This window comes from Felis catus, chromosome F2 (genome assembly GCF_018350175.1).
Source record: "Felis catus isolate Fca126 chromosome F2, F.catus_Fca126_mat1.0, whole genome shotgun sequence".
NCBI lineage: Eukaryota > Metazoa > Chordata > Mammalia > Carnivora > Felidae > Felis > Felis catus.
In genome coordinates this window covers 926,815-942,720 of record NC_058385.1, presented here as the reverse complement: position 1 = coordinate 942,720, position 15,906 = coordinate 926,815, and the positions used below count along the sequence as shown (strand labels likewise).

The window sequence follows — 15,906 nt, the reverse complement described above, 5'->3', positions numbered from 1 at the left end:
AAGAATGAAACTGATTTCTGTACATTGATTTCGTATCCTGCAACTTTGCTGAATTCATGTATCAGTTCTAGCAGACTTTTGGTGGAGTCTATCAGATTTTCATGTATAATATCATATCATCTGCAAAAAGTGAAAGCTTAACTTTATCTCTGCCAATTTTGATGCCTTTGATTTCCTTTTGTTGTCTGATTGCTGATGCTAGAACTTGCAGCACTATGTTAAACAACAGTGGTGAGAGTGGACATCCCTGTCGTGTTCCTGGTCTCAGGGAAAAAGCTCTCAGTTTTTCCCCATTGAGGATGATATTAACTGTGGGCTTTTCATAAATGACTTTTATGATGTTTAAGTATGTTCCTTCCATCCTGACTTCCTCAAGGGTTTTTATTAAGAAAGGATGCTGAATTTTGTCAAATGCTTTTTCTGCATCGATTGACATGATCATATAGTTCTTATCTTTTCTTTTATTAATGTGATGTATCACATTGATTGATTTGCGAATGTTGAACCAGCCCTGCAGCCCAGGAATGAATCCCACTTGATCATGGTGAATAATTCTTTTTGTATGTTGTTGAATTCGATTTGCTAGTAGCTTATTGAGAATTTTTGCATCCATATTCATCAGGGATATTGGCCTGTAGTTCTCTTTTTTTTTTTTGCTGGGTCTCTGTCTGGTTTAGGAATCAAAGTAATACTGGCTTCATAGAATGAGTCTGGAAATTTTCCTTCCCTTTCTATTTTTTGGAATAGCTTGAGAAGGATAGGTATTATCTCTGCTTTAAACGTCTGGTAGAACTCCCCTGGGAAGCCATCTGGTCTTGGACTCTTATTTGTTGGGAGATTTTTGATGACTGGTTCAATTTCTTCTCAGGTTATGGATCTGTTCAAGCTTTCTATTTCCTCCTGATTGAGTTTTGGAAGTGTGTGGGTGCTTAGGAATTTGTCCATTTCTTCCAGGTTGTCCAGTTTGTTGGCACATAATTTTTCATAGTATTTCCTGATAATTGCTTGTATGTCTGAGGGATTGGTTGAAATAATTCCATTTTCATTCATGATTTTATCTATTTGGGTCATCTCCCTTTTCTTTTTGAGAAGCCTGGCTAGAGGTTTATCAATTTTGTTTATTTTTTCAAAAAACCAACTCTTGGTTTCGTTGCTCTACTCTACAGTTTTTTTTAGATTCTATATTGCTTATTTCTGCTCTGATCTTTATTATTTTTCTTCTGCTGCTGGGTTTAGGCTGCCTTTGCTGTTCTGCTTCTAGTTCCTTTAGGTGTGCTGTTAGATTTTGTATTTGGGATTTTTCTTGTTTCTTGAGATAGGCCTGGACTGCAATGTATTTTCCTCTCAGGACTGCCTTTGCTGCATCCCAAAGCGATTGGATTGTTGTATTTTCATTTTCGTTTGTTTCCATATATTTTTTAATTCCTTCTCTATTCGCCTGGTTGACCCCCTCATTCTTTAGTAGGGTGTTCTTTAACCTCCATGCTTTTGGAGGTTTTCCAGACCTTTTCCTGTGGTTGATTTCAAGCCTCATAGCATTGTGGTCTGAAAGTATGCATGGTATTATCTCAGTTCTTATACTTATGAAGGACTGTTTTGTGACCCAGTATGTGATGTATCTTGGAGAATGTTCCATGTGCACTCGAGAAGAAAGTATATTCTGTTGCTTTGGTTTGCAGAGTTCTAAATATATCTGTCAAGTCCATCTGATCCAATGTATCATTCAGGGCCCTTGTTTCTTTATTGACCGTGTGTCCAGATGATTTATCCATTTTTGTAAGTGGAGTGTTAAAGTCCCTGCAATTACCACATTCTTATCAATAAGGTTGCTTATGTTTGTGAGTAATTGGTTTATATATTTGGGGGCTCCCATATTCGGCGCATAGACATTTATAATTGTTAGCTCTTCCTGATGGATAGACCCTGTAATTATTATATAATGCCCTTCTTCATCTCTTGTTACAGCCTTTAATTTAAAGTCTAGTTTGTCTGATATAAGTATGGCTACTCCAGCTTTCTTTTGACTTCCAGTGGCATGATAAATAGTCCTCCATCCCCTCACTCTCAATCTGAAGGTGTCCTCAGGTCTAAAATGAGTCTCTTGTAGACAGCAAATAGATGGGTCTTGTTTTTTTATCCATTCTGATACCCTGTGTCTTTTGGTTGGCGCATTTAGTCCATTTACGTTCAGTGTTACTATAGAAAGATATGGGTTTAGAGTCATTGTGATGTCTGTAGGTTTCATGCTTGTAGCGACGTCTCTGTTACTTTGTCTCACAGGATCCCCCTTAGAATCTCTTGTAGGGCTGGTTTAGTGGTAATGAATTCCTTCAGTTTTTGTTTGTTTGGGAAGACCTTTATCTCTCCTTCTATTCTAAATGACAGACTTACTGGATAAAGGATTCTCGGCTGCACATTTTTTCTGTTCATCACATTGAAGATTTCCTGCCATTCCTTTCTGGCCTGCCAAGTTTCAGTAGAGAGATCCGTCATGAGTCTTATCGGTCTCCCTTTATATGTTAGAGCACGTTTACTCCTTGCTGCTTTCAGAATTTTCTCTTTATCCCTGTATTTTGCCAGTTTCCCTATGATATGTCGTGCTGAAGATTGATTCAAGTGACGTCTGAAGGGAGTTCTCTGTGCCTCTTGGATTTCAATGCCTTTTTTCTTCCCCAGATCAGGGAAGTTCTCAGCTATTATTTCTTCAAGTACCCCTTCAGCACCTTTCTCTCTCTCTTCCTCCTCTGGGGTACCAATTATGCATAGATTATTTCTCTTTAGTGCATCACTTAGTTCTCTAATATTCCCTTCATACCCCTGGATTTTTTTTATTTCTTTTTCTCAGCTTCTTCTTTTTCCATAATTTTATCTTCTAGTTCCCCTATTCTCTCCTCTGCCTCTTCAGTCTGAGACGTGGTGGTCTCCATTTTATTTTGCAGCTCATTTATAGCATTTTTTAGCTCCTCCTGGCTGTTTCTTAGTCCCTTGATCTCCGTAGCAATAGATTCTGTGCTGTCCTTTATACTGTTTTCAAGCCCAGTGATTAATTTTATGACTATTATTCTAAATTCACTTTCAGTTATATTGTTTAAATCCTTTTTGATCAGTTCGTTAGCTGTCGTTATTTACTGGAGATTCTTTTGAGGGGAATTCTTCCGTTTCCTCATTTTGGATAGTCCTTGGAGTGGTGTGGGACTGCGGGGCACTTCCCCTGTGCTGTCTTGAATACCTTGCGTTGGTGGGCGGGGCCATAGTCAGACCTGATGTCTGTCCCCAGCCCACCAATGGGGCCACAGTCAGACTGGTGTGTACCTTCTCTTCCCCTCTCCTAGGGGCGGGATTCACTGTGGGGTGGCGTGGCCCGTCTGGGCTACTTGCACACTGCCAGGCTTGTGGTGCTGGGGATCTGGTGTATTAGCTGGGGTGGATCGGCAAGGTGCACAGGGGCGGGAGGGGGAGGCTCAGCTCGCTTTTCCTTCAGAGATCCGCTTCAGGAGGGGCCTTGAGGCCCTGGGAGGGAGTCAGACCTGCCACCAGAGGGATGGATCTGCAGAAGCACAGTGTTGGGTGTTTGCGCGGTGCAAGCAAGTTCCCTGGCGGGAACTGGTTCCCTTTGGGATTTTGGCTGGGGGATGGGGGGGGAGATGGCGCTGGTGAGCGCCTTTGTTCCCCGCCAGAATGAGCTCTGTCATCCGGAGCTCAACAACTTTCCCTCCCGTTGTCCTCCAGCCCTCCCGTTCTCCGAGCAGAGCTGTTAACTTATAACCTTCCAGATGTCAAGTCCCTCTTGCTGTCAGAACACACTCCATCCGGCCCTTCCACTTTTGCCAGCCAGACTCCGGGTCTCTGCTTGGCCGGGGGGCCGCCCCTCCGCCCCGGCTCCCTCCCGCCAGTCCGTGCAGCGCGCACCGCCTCTCCGCCCTTCCTACCCTCTTCCGTGGGCCTCTCGTCTGTGCCTGGCTCTGGAGACTCCGCTCTGCTAGTCTTCTGGTGGTTTTCTGCGTTATTTAGGCAGATGTGGGTGGAATCTAAGTGATCAGCAGGACGCAGTGAGCCCAGCGTCCTCCTATGCCGCCATATTCTCTCCTCGCCTTCCCAACAGTCTACTGAATTTCTTAATATAATGTTTTGATGTGTCAACATCTGTCATATTTAAGAATGTAACAAACTCAAAACGTAAACTGTGTGTATGCATGTGTATGTATATATCTTCTATAAAATATATGTGGGGTTAGGTTAAGTAATTTTAGGAAGTTAACATGTATATATGTTGCTCATTATTAAGGATATCCACATTTATAAGCAATTAAATGTAGCAAGGAATATGAAGTTTCCGGAGGCACAGCAGTAGGGCTTGAACAGGTAACACATCTTTTGCTGGTCCTAGATTCTGTTATTTTTCTGTCGCTTGACTCTGTCTTCAAAGAGAGGTCTCTCTTTGAGGAATGAGTACCAACCAGCCTTACTTTTCCTCTTTTGATAATATGATCGTTTTTTTGTCAGTTTTTTAGACTGCACCTAAAATATTTTAATAAATCTTAAAGGTAAAAGTAATGGCTTCTATCAGAAAACCGAAGCGCATCATCATCCGAGGCCATGATGAGAAAGAGTACCCCTTCCTTGTCAAGGGGGGTGAAGACCTGCGCCAGGACCAGCGTATTGAGCAGCTCTTCGAGGTCATGAATGTCCTCCTTTCTCGGGATGCCGCCTGTAGCCAGAGAAACATGCAGCTGAAGACCTACCGTGTCATACCCATGACCTCCAGGTGAGACCAGTGCACATGGTCATTCTAGAACAGACTTACATGAATGGAAATTCTGGCACTCAGCCCAATCCCCATTTAAGGTTACAGAGCTGGGCTTGAAAGTCACCTGACAATTCAGTGTTTTATTTAGCGTTCACAAAGAGCTAAACAGAATAATAAGCACTTGTAAACCTCTGCTTTTCAGACTTAATGTGGAGACGGTAAGTGAAGAGCTGACATGAAGAAATCTGCTTCTGCTTCTGCAGGACTAGAAAGAACAGTTTGGGTTTGTGTTCATAAACTGTTCGTTCTCCTTTTCAGATTAGGACTAATTGAGTGGATTGAAAATACTTTTACCTTGAAGGACCTTCTTTTGAGTCACATGTCACAAGAGGAGAAAGCAGCTTATACAAGGTGACTTAGAGCCCCAATACTCCTTCTTCAGCCCTTCCCTGGGTACTTATGTCCTGCAAGCCTGTTACTCCCCAGTCATAATACCTCGGAGTAACGTTGTTTTAGACCACGTTTCCTCTACCTCGTGTTTTCAGTGTCATTTCTGGGCCCCCTTATTTATTTATTTGATTTTTTTTGTTTGTTTAATTAATTTTTTGAGAGAGAGATAGAGTGAGAGCAGGGGAGGGGCAGAGAGAGAGAGGGAGAGAGAGAATCCCAAGCAGGCTCTGCTCTGTCAGCACAGAGCCCAGTGCAGGGCTTGAGCTCACAAACTGTGAGATCATGACCTGAACCAAAATCAAGAGTCAGACACTTAACCCACTGAGCCACCCAGGTGCCCCTGGGCACCTTTTCAACTGGGCCTCTGAGCCATACCTTGGCCAGTTGTTTACTCTGCCTCTGGCTGGGTGAATAAACTAAAGGGAGTAGAGGGTTCCAAACAGTAGTTGTGTGCGTTTTACCACAGTGAACTGAAGTATTAGCTTTGCAAACAACAACAAAAAACTCGAAGGAAATAAAGTAAATAATAAGATTAGCAGCTAACATTTAATTAAAAATTTTCTGCATTCTAGGCAGTATTCTAAGTTCTTAATGTGAATGAAGTCATTTCTTTCTTACAAAAACCTACAAGTTTTTGTTAACACCTCTGTTCAGATAAGGATGTTGAGGCCCAGAGAGGTTATGTAACTAGTCCTAGGCTGCCCAGCATGCAAGTGGGCTAGCTAGAATTATTAGTGAGTAACTCTAGGTTATGATACTGGTGCTTTTTATTTTTCTTTATCCTTTCATATTTTCCAAATTGCCTACAATGAACACATGTTTTTTAATCACAAAGGATTGGGTGTTTTTATTTCTGTGAAGAATAAAAAGGACCACATTGAAAGACATTTTGAAGGAGTTGACAAGTTTTGGTGACTAGCTGTATGATGAAGGAAGAGGAAACAGCCATAAATCTGGGCCATTTCTCTTCATTATACCCTTTTCTGTCCTGAAAGTATTTACATAGGAGCAATATTCTCATCAGTCAGAAATGATTTCTGTGCAATTAAGCATATTCTTATTCATACTCTTGCTGTTGTTACATAGGCTTTGTTCACGAACTTTTAATTCCAGTCATTTGAGTCCTTTGCCCATAGTTGTTTCTGCCTTCCCTGGGAGACAGGGAAACTGATGGACAGGACTTTCCGGGGTCAGGCAGCCCACATCTCACTCCATTGCCAACTGACAGTGGTCCTAACACGTAGTAGGACTCTTGAAAAAGTGACTTGCCTTTCCCTTGGTCCCATGCCTCCATTTCTAAGATGGGATAGTAATGTAAAATACATAAGGTAAACATAGGTATCAATGGAGTTTAAAGTATATATATATATGTATATATATATATATATGTGTGTATATATATATACATATATATATATTTGAAGTATATAAAGTATATATATATATTTGAAGTATATAAAGTATATATATATTGAAGTATATAAAGTATATATATATATTTGAAGTATATAAAGTATACTTTAGAAGTATATAAAAGTATATATATAAAGAAGTATATATAAAGAAGTATATAAAATTCCTTCCTGCTACCTTTTAAAAAAATGTTTTTGATGTTTATTTTTGAAAGAGCACAAGCAAGGGACGAGCAGAGAAAGGGAGATACAGAGTCTGAAGCAGGCTCCAGGCTCTGAGCTGTCTGCACAGAACCCGACGCAGGACTCAAACCCACAGACCATGAGATCATGACCTGAGCCGAAGTTGGATGCTTAACTGACTGAGCCACCCAGGCGCGCCTCCCACTGCCTTTGTAAAACAAGGCGCTTCCGCCCTCTACTAGTAAAATCGTTGCTATTTTTTTTCTTAATTTATATGTTGCCGTTTCCTGGCCTAAACATCCCATTTGAAACTAGGAGAGAATTTAGATTGAAATGGAGAGCTCTGTTGTGAAATTAACTTAGTAGTAACTCAGAAAAGATTCACCTTAAGTGATTGAACTTCTAAGTAACATATGATATAGTTCTGTCTTCAGATTTCTTTTTAGGAAAACTTAAAGCTTTTGACACAACCCCAAAGTGACTAAACGTGCAAAAAACATGTTTCCAACAGCCCAATACTGCGTTTTGCCTGTGAAACATCACTGAAAACAGCTTTGTAAATTCAATTCAAAACCATTGTCATTTAACAAAATACTGTATTGGGGCACCTGGGTGGCTCAGTCGGTAAAGTATCCGACTTTGACTCAGGTCATGATCTCACAGTTCATGGGTTTGAGGTCCATGTCCGGCTCTGTGCTGACAGGGCAGAGCCTGGAGCCTGCTTCAGATTCTGTGTCTCTGTCTCTCTTTGCCCCTCCCCAGCTCACACTCTGTCTTTCTCTCTTTCTCTCTCAAAAATAAACATTAAAAAAGAGGGGGGGCACCTGGGTGGCTCAGTCGGTTAAGCGTCCGACTTTGGCTCAGGTCATGATCTCACAGCTGGTGAGTTCGAGCCCCGCATCGGGCTCTGTGCTGACAGGTCAGAGCTTGGAGCCTGCTTCAGATTCTGTATCTCCCTCTCTCTCTCTGCCTCTTCCCCGCTCGCACTCTCTCTGTCTCTTAAAAATAAATAAACATTTAAAAAAAACAATAATAATAAAAAAAGAAAATACCTTATTGTATTTAATATTGATTTTGTTTGTATCTGCATACTGGAAATGGCGACAAAAGAGTGTGGCAAGCCAAAAAGAGCCTTATTGTTAAGGCTCTCTTCCACTACCAGATTTTTAGAACTGTATGCCTGGATCATTAGCACTTACATTTAATTCATCTTGTTCCTCTCTATGTGAGGTGGGAAGTTTATTGTATCTGATCACTCTGTGCCTGAATTTTTGCATAGGAAATAGCTTTTGTCTCTTTCAGAGTAACTAAGAATAAATGACAATATATTGAGATTCTAGATCCAGAGTAACATGGGTTCAGTGTTAATATTAAATGTGATTGAAACTCATATTTATTTCCCTGCCTTTTCACTATTTTTCAATTAATTCTTGGTGATCTTTGCCTCTGAATTTACAATGCTAAATATCTTCCTGCCGCTGGTTCCCTTTTTCCTACTTGTTAGTGATCCCAGAGCACCACCACATGAATACAGAGAATGGCTGGCAAAGATGTCTGGGAAACATGATGTGGGCGCTTACGTGTCAATGTTTAAGTAAGTTTTGCTTTGATTTTCCTTTTTACTGACTAGTTCATTCTTCTCAAAGTTGTGCATTTACTTTTGTTTCTTAGAACGTTTTGCTTCCGAGAGATCATCAAAATCTAGCTGTTTGATATTTGAGCTTCCGTGTAAATTATTTCAAATTTTAAATTTCAAGTCATAGGAATTTGTTCTAATTAGGTATTTCCTATTATTAAATCATAGGGCAGCTAGTCGTACTGAAACAGTCACATCTTTTAGAAGAAGGGAAAGTAAAGTGCCAGCTGATCTCTTAAAGTGAGTATCCTTCTGACTTTACAAACCAGCTGGTGGTGTAGCAGAGACTACAGAGATCATGTCTCCCTCCCCCAGGCGGGCCTTTCTGAAGATGAGCACAGGCCCTGAGGCCTTCCTGGCACTCCGCTCCCACTTTGCCAGCTCTCATGCTCTTCTGTGCATTAGCCACTGGATTCTGGGCATTGGAGACAGACATCTGAACAATTTCATGGTAAGCATGGAGACAGGCGAAATGATTGGAATCGACTTTGGACATGCATTTGGATCAGCTACTCAGGTATGCTCACTTTGCTCTCATTGTTCTTGCCTGATTTAGAACCATAGTCCTAGGACCTTCTGGAAATGGGTAGATTTTAAATCAATTAGATTGATTTGTCATGGTCATTAAATTTGACATTCTTGCAGGATAAAGGATAATCTCAACTTTGTTTTGGCCTTGTTCAGACAGGTTATAGAAGGTATGATGATGCTCATTTGTGGAATTTAAGAAATAAAACAGATGAACATATGCGAGGGGGAAAATAAAGAGGGGAGCAAACCATAAGAGACTCTAAAAGACAGAACAAATTGAGGGTTGATGGAAGGAGGTGGGTGAGAGATGGGCTAGATGGGAGGGCATTTGTTATGAGCATTGGGTGTTGTATATAAGTGATGAATCACTAAATTCTACTCCTGAAACCAATATTGTACTCTATATTAACCAACTAGAATTTAAATAAAAATTTGAAAAAAGAATATAAACAACAAAAAGAGGTGTGATGAGTTATATAACTAGAGCCAAGAATAAAATGTGTTCCTATTAAAAGGGAAGACTATAAGGTTTTATGAAGCCCCATAATCAAAATGTCTTGCACAAGATGTGATACAAATCTTTTCTCTGACATTAAACCCTGAATATTTTCAGCTGCACTTATAAATCTCTGCAGGCTGTGTGGTCCTACACACACACACAGGTTTGTGCAAAGATGATTGTGTTGGGTACTCTTGGGCGCAGTGGGTTCACATCTGTGCAGCCGATATCATTTCTCACTCACTGTGAACAATAACTATGCGAAGATGCTCTGTGCCTTTTCCCTGAGGTTTCTAGTTCATATGTCCTCCTTCTTGTCCATGTTTTTCCCTCCTTAGTTTCTGCCTGTCCCTGAGTTGATGCCTTTTCGTCTGACTCGCCAATTTATCAATCTGATGTTACCAATGAAAGAAGCAGGTGTTATGTGCAGTGTCATGGTGCATGCACTGAGAGCCTTCCGCTCACACTCAGACCTGCTTATCAACACCATGGACGTGTTTGTAAAGGAACCTTCCTTCGACTGGAAAGTAGGGTTATTTGTTCTTTTTACTTTCGTTACAACATACCAGTGACTGATCTGGCATCTCCTGTCATATGTTGGAAATGTATCAAATTTTGTTTATTAAAATATTTACATTGTTTTGTGCAGTATTTCTTAAAGTTAACATTTGGGGTCAGTTGACCTGTAAACCAGATAAGAGACATAATCGTCATTTGGAGAAAACTGTTGTTTCAAATGAGTATATTTCTAATGAGGAGTTAATGTAGACCTATTGGTGATTTAGGTCTGATTTCTGAGACAACTTTTAGCTTAAAATCTGTTTCATGTGAAGTCTTCCTTGATTATAAAGATACATGATGCTTTCATAAATAGTAAGCCCCAAAAGAATGAAGCTTAGTGATGGCATCCTTGATAGGGATGTCATTGTCCCTGTTATGTGTATTACTACTATTAGAATGTGTATAAAAAGTTATAAAGCTCCCCCTAGTTATAGATATTTATTTTAAAATCATTACTGGTTCAGTCTTTTAATGTGATCATATATACTGTTATAATAAGCAGAGAACATCATGTTCTTTTCCTTTAGAATTTTGAACAGAAAATGCTAAAAAAAGGAGGATCATGGATTCAAGAAGTAAACGTAACTGAAAAGAATTGGTATCCCCGCCAGAAAATACATTATGCTAAGCGAAAGTTAGCAGGTGCTAATCCGGCAGTTATTACTTGGTAAGATGGTTATTTGTGAACAAAACACCAACATGCTACTATTTACTAAAGAATGACTAACATATAAAGCATGGCTTTATGAAAAAAGCATGGCTTAAGGAGGTGAACTTCTGCAAGGCTGGGCAGGGTCTGTATCTCTGAAGCCTGTGTACTTGGCCTCTGCCCTCTTGGCACAGTCTTCAGGCTTCAAGTCGGTGCCTGGAATAACCAGTACCAATGTGAAGAACAGCAGGAGCATTTTTAGGCAATTACAATAATATTGGCATGTAATAGGAGATTTAGATTTTAAAATTGCTTTTGTCCTTTTTAGGAGAAAATATGATCTGGGTTGGCACAGCACACAGATGTGGAGAATCCACATTGTTGGCAAAAATCCAAATTGAGTTAGCCTTTAGGTTAGCTTCAAAAATTTTCTTGTTGGGACGCCTGGGTGGCTCACTTAAGCATCCGACTCTTGATTTTGTCTCCAGTCATGATCTCATGGTTCGTGAGTGCATCAGGCTCTGCACTGACAGCTCGAAGCCTGTTTGGGATTCTCTCCTCTCTGCCCCTCCCCAGTCACACGTGCGTGCGTGCTCTCCCTCCCTCTCTCTCTCTCTCTCTCTCTCTCTCTGTCTCAAATAAACGTAAAAGAAAATTTTTCTTATTGAGGTCTAAAGCAAATAGAAATTTATAGAGATGTTTCACAAGAGGGATAAAAGTTGGACTTTACAATTAAGTAATAGTAGCTGGCAATCTGTGGTCAGTTGTTTTTTTGACAGGGGTACCAGTGGTCTTTCCAACAAATGGTTCTGGCAGAGGAACAAAAGTTGATCCCTATCCCACACGATACACAAAAATTAATGCAGAATAGATCAGAGACCTAAATGTAAGAGCTAAAACTATAAAAGACTCAGAAGCACAGGGGTAGATCTTCATGACCTGATTTGGCAATGACTTTTGTCATTCTTAAGTATAACACCAAAAAGCACAGCAAAAAAAGAAAAAAAATAGGTAAATTCATATCAGAATTTAAGTTTTGTGCTTCACAGGATACCATCAAGAAAGTAAAGTAAAAAGACAACCCACAGAATGGGAGGAAGTATTTGAAAGTCACAGCTGATACAGGACTTGTATCTAGAATACATTAAAAAAAACTCTTACAACTTAATAAAAAGACAAACAACCCCCTTTAAAAAATGACCAAAGGATTTGAGCAGGCATTTCTGTAAAGAAGGTGTACAAATGGCCAATAAGCATATGAAACGATGCCTGACATTATTAGTTATGAGGGAAATGCAGGTGAGGTACCACTTCAGACCAACTAGAATGGCTCTAATAAAAAAGTGGAATATAACCTGTGTTGGGAAACGTGGAGAATTTGGAGCCCTTGTGTGTTGCTGATGGGAATGGTAAACGGTGCAGCTGCTATGAACAGTCTAGCATTTCCTCAGAAAGTTAAATATAGAATCACCATTTGGGCTTGTAATTCCAGTCCAGTCTTATGCACACACCAAAGAGAAATGAAAGTATACATTTACACAGAAACTTGCAGTCAAATGTTTACATATATAGATATATATTTATTTCTTTTAGGATTTTTTAGTAGATGAGCTTTATTTTTTTTTTAAATAATCTCTGTGCCCAACATGGGACTCAAACTCATGACCCTGAGATCAAGAGTCACGTGCCCTACCAACTGAGCCAGCCAGGCACCTGTAGACAAATGTTAATAGCAACATTATTTGTGTTCTGTGTTCCTACAAATCCAGTCTCTTGATTTCAAGATCATAAACCACAGAAAATGTTCTATAAGTGATGAGAGGAAACATTTGGATAGGATAGCTAGGAAAGCAGGCAACAAAGGAAAAATAATGCATGGTTCATGATTTTGAGTTTGTTTAATCTTTTTTCCAGTGATGAGCTCCTCCTGGGCCATGAGAACGTACTTGCCTTTGCAGATTATGTGGCTGTAGCACGAGGGAACAAAGATCACAACATCCGTGCCCAGCAACCAGAGAGTGGACTGTCAGAAGAGGCTCAAGTGAAGTGCTTGATTGACCAAGCAACAGACCCCAATATCCTTGGCAGAACTTGGATAGGATGGGAGCCCTGGATGTGAAGACTATGGGAGTCAGTGGATAAAAAGCATGAAAGTGTTTAAAGAATCTCAACTCTCACCTACAGCAATCAATGTGCTGATTTTCCTGATGCACTAAAGAAATCTATTTAGTGGTAAAGTCTCGTAGCAGGAGTTTAATCAAGATCATGATGAATAAGTGAATATTGGTATAAATGAATGATTAGATTATAAACAACGATTAGAATTATAATAGAAAAATATATCTAAGCTTGTATAAGTATTAAATCAAGAATATAGCATATTACAAGTGCTATGACTTAGATAAACCAGCTATCTTAATAAATGGTTTAAGTATGAACATCCCATGCAGTGTTGTTGTTAGTAATTTGGCACATTGGAAGTAACACCTAGAAGACTTCATCACTAAGATTTTATGATACGATGTTACATTATATTAGCAATACAGGAATAATAAGGAATGGTATGGCTTATAATATTTAGAAATGATTTCATTTGGTATTTTACGATATTTTTCTAGTTTTTTTTCTCATTTTATTCTCTTCTTAGACATTTTATGATAGAATTGTTCTCTAGAAGAGAAAGTATTTAGGAGAGAGAAAAACATTGGTCTTAGCACTCACTTTTGCTACGCTGATCCACAACAGGAAGATAGATGAATGTGCTTTGCATCCAGTAGCTTCAGAAATTGCAAGTGTGATGATGGGGTAGCACAGAGCATTTCAGTTGTAGGGGAAAAAAGAAATCCCTATTGGAAATGAATTCCTTATTTGGAGAGAAAACATGCATTTTATTTATTTTTAAAAAAATTTTTTAATGTTTATTTATTTTTGAGAGAGAGAGAGAGTATGAGCAGGGGAGGGGCAGGGAGAGAGGGAGACACAGAATCCAAAGCAGCTCTAGGCTCTGAGCTGTCAGCACAGAGCCCGATTCGGGCCTTGAACTCACGGACCGTGAGATCATGACTCGAGCTGAAGTTGGACGCTCAACCGACTGAGCCACCCAGGCACCCCAGGGAACATGCATTTTAAAACAGCAAGATCAAATTTGAAACAAAAATGGCTTTCTTTCCTTCATAGAATCACTGCCCCTCCTCTAATCCGGCAAACCCCTGAACTGTTTTCAGGTTGGCTCTGAGCTTTTTGTTACTATTTCTTTAAACATTTATATATCGAAACTCTTGTTATATAGCTATATATATATAGCTCTCAGGCAGTTTCAAAAACAACATGTTCATGTATAAAATGTACTTGACAAAGTCATTCTGATAAATACAGGTTGAATGCATTACATCATTAAAAATAAACCATTATGGGGGCACCTGGGTGGCTCAGTCAGTTGAGCGTCCAACTTCGGCTCAGGGCATGATCTCTCGGTTTGTGAGTTTGAGCCCCACGTAGGGCTCTGCGCTGACAGCTCAGAGCCTGGAGCCTGCTTTGGATTCTGTCTCCCTGTCTCTCTTCCCCTCCCCTGCTCACGCTCTGTCTCTGCCTGTCTCAAAAATAAATAAACATTTTAAAAAAATTTTTTTTAATAAACCATTATGTTTTCAACAAATGGTGTCAGGTTCAACTGAAGAAATTTCATCTCTAAAGAAAAATAAGTGATCACGTGTGTGAAAAATCCAGTATACACCTGATCTAGTTAAATATTTTTTGCTAAGCACAAAAACAACCAAAACCTACCTTGGTGTTGAGTTGATTCTAATATATTGTTTTCTGTAACAACTAATTAACCATAATATTTGCTTGAGTCCTGATGATGTGAGATATACTCATTAACTAGATTCCCATGTTATGAGAAATTCTGTTTTTTAAGGACTGCTTTCATATCAGTAAAAGTTCATTGTTGCAAGATGAGTCCAGTTTCATAGCTGTCTGCTTCAAATTATATCTGAACCCATGAGAATGTGGTAAAAAGTTACTGTGTGTAGTATTCAGAGACACTTGCACAACCACTGAGGATGTTAAAGACCTCATTACACACAGGAGACTACATGTCTAACCCATACCTCATCTCCAAACTTCAACCCTATGGTTTTTGCTGAATAAAGATATTTGGTTTGGAAACCAGGAAATAAAAGAAGACATCTGTGCTATTATAAGGAAATATGAATAATATCAATATGAACATTTGGGGGATTTTCTCTACATAGGATCATGTGCTCTGATAATAGGTATAGTTTAACTTCTTTTGCAATTTGAGTGTTTTTATTTCTTTTTTCTTGCCTAATTACTCTGGCTAGAACATCCAGTATAATGTTGAATAATGAGCATCCTTCTCTTGTTCCTGATCTTAAGGGGAACATTTTCATCTTTCACCATTGAATACTGTGTTAGCTGTGGGACATTTACATAAATGTCCCTTTATCATATTGACAAAGTTCCTTTCTGTTCTTAGTTTGCTGAGGTTTTCATCATCAAATAGTGTTGTTTTGTCGGTGTTTTTTTTTGTTTGTTTTTTGCATTAATGTAGTTGGACCTGTTTTTTCTTGTCTATGAATGTGTATTAGAATGATTGATATTTAGATGTTAAAACATCTCAGCATTGCTGGGATAAGTCCTTCTTGGCCATGGTGAGTAAGCCTTTTGATATGCTGTTGGGTTCTGTTTGCTGGTAATTTGTTGAGGATTTTTGCATCAGAGTTCATAAGAGATACTGGTCTCTGATGAATGAGTTAGGAAGTTTTCCCTTCTGTGATATCTCCTAGAAGAGTTTGAGCAGGGTTGGTGTTAATTCTTCTGTACGTGTTTTGTAGAATTCACCAGTGAAGTCATCTAGGTGCTGGCCTTCTCTTTGTTGGGAGATTTTTTTTTGTATTTATTTTTGTCTTGGTTTTCTTTCTTTCTTTTTTTTTTTTTAATTGAATACAATACGTTATATTAGTTTCAGGTGTACAATTCTGTACTTTCTGAGTGCTCATTAAGATAAGTGTATTCTTGATCCCCTTTGTCTATTTTACCCTCCCCCCAATCCCATCCCCTCTGGCAACCACCAGTTCTCTGTATTTAAGAGTCTGGTTTTTTATTTGCCTTTTTTCTTTGTTTTCTTAAATTCCACGTATGAGTGAAATCATATGGTATTTCTCTTTCTCTGACTGACTTCACTTAGCATTTTACCCTCTAGGTCCATCCATGTTG

General features: G+C 39.4%; 1 protein-coding gene across 4 annotated transcripts in view; it reads left to right on the top strand.

Annotated features, from left to right (window-relative positions):
* The window catches only part of PRKDC (protein kinase, DNA-activated, catalytic subunit), a 210,775-nt gene extending 197,664 nt beyond the window's left edge, over window positions 1-13,111 (top strand). For 3 of the 4 annotated variants that reach the window (XM_045050127.1, XM_011291282.4, XM_045050129.1), the window contains 8 exons: window positions 4,545-4,765; window positions 5,066-5,158; window positions 8,297-8,386; window positions 8,597-8,668; window positions 8,744-8,945; window positions 9,797-9,985; window positions 10,547-10,686; window positions 12,583-13,111. In XM_045050127.1, coding sequence (XP_044906062.1) covers window positions 4,545-4,765; window positions 5,066-5,158; window positions 8,297-8,386; window positions 8,597-8,668; window positions 8,744-8,945; window positions 9,797-9,985; window positions 10,547-10,686; window positions 12,583-12,787 — 1,212 coding nt within the window. In that variant the 3' untranslated portion in view covers window positions 12,788-13,111. Of the gene's footprint in view, window positions 1-4,544; window positions 4,766-5,065; window positions 5,159-8,296; window positions 8,387-8,596; window positions 8,669-8,743; window positions 8,946-9,796; window positions 9,986-10,546; window positions 10,687-12,582 lie in introns of those variants that run through there. The other variant, XM_045050128.1, reaches the window with a different exon arrangement.
* Window positions 13,112-15,906: the final 2,795 nt, after the last annotated feature.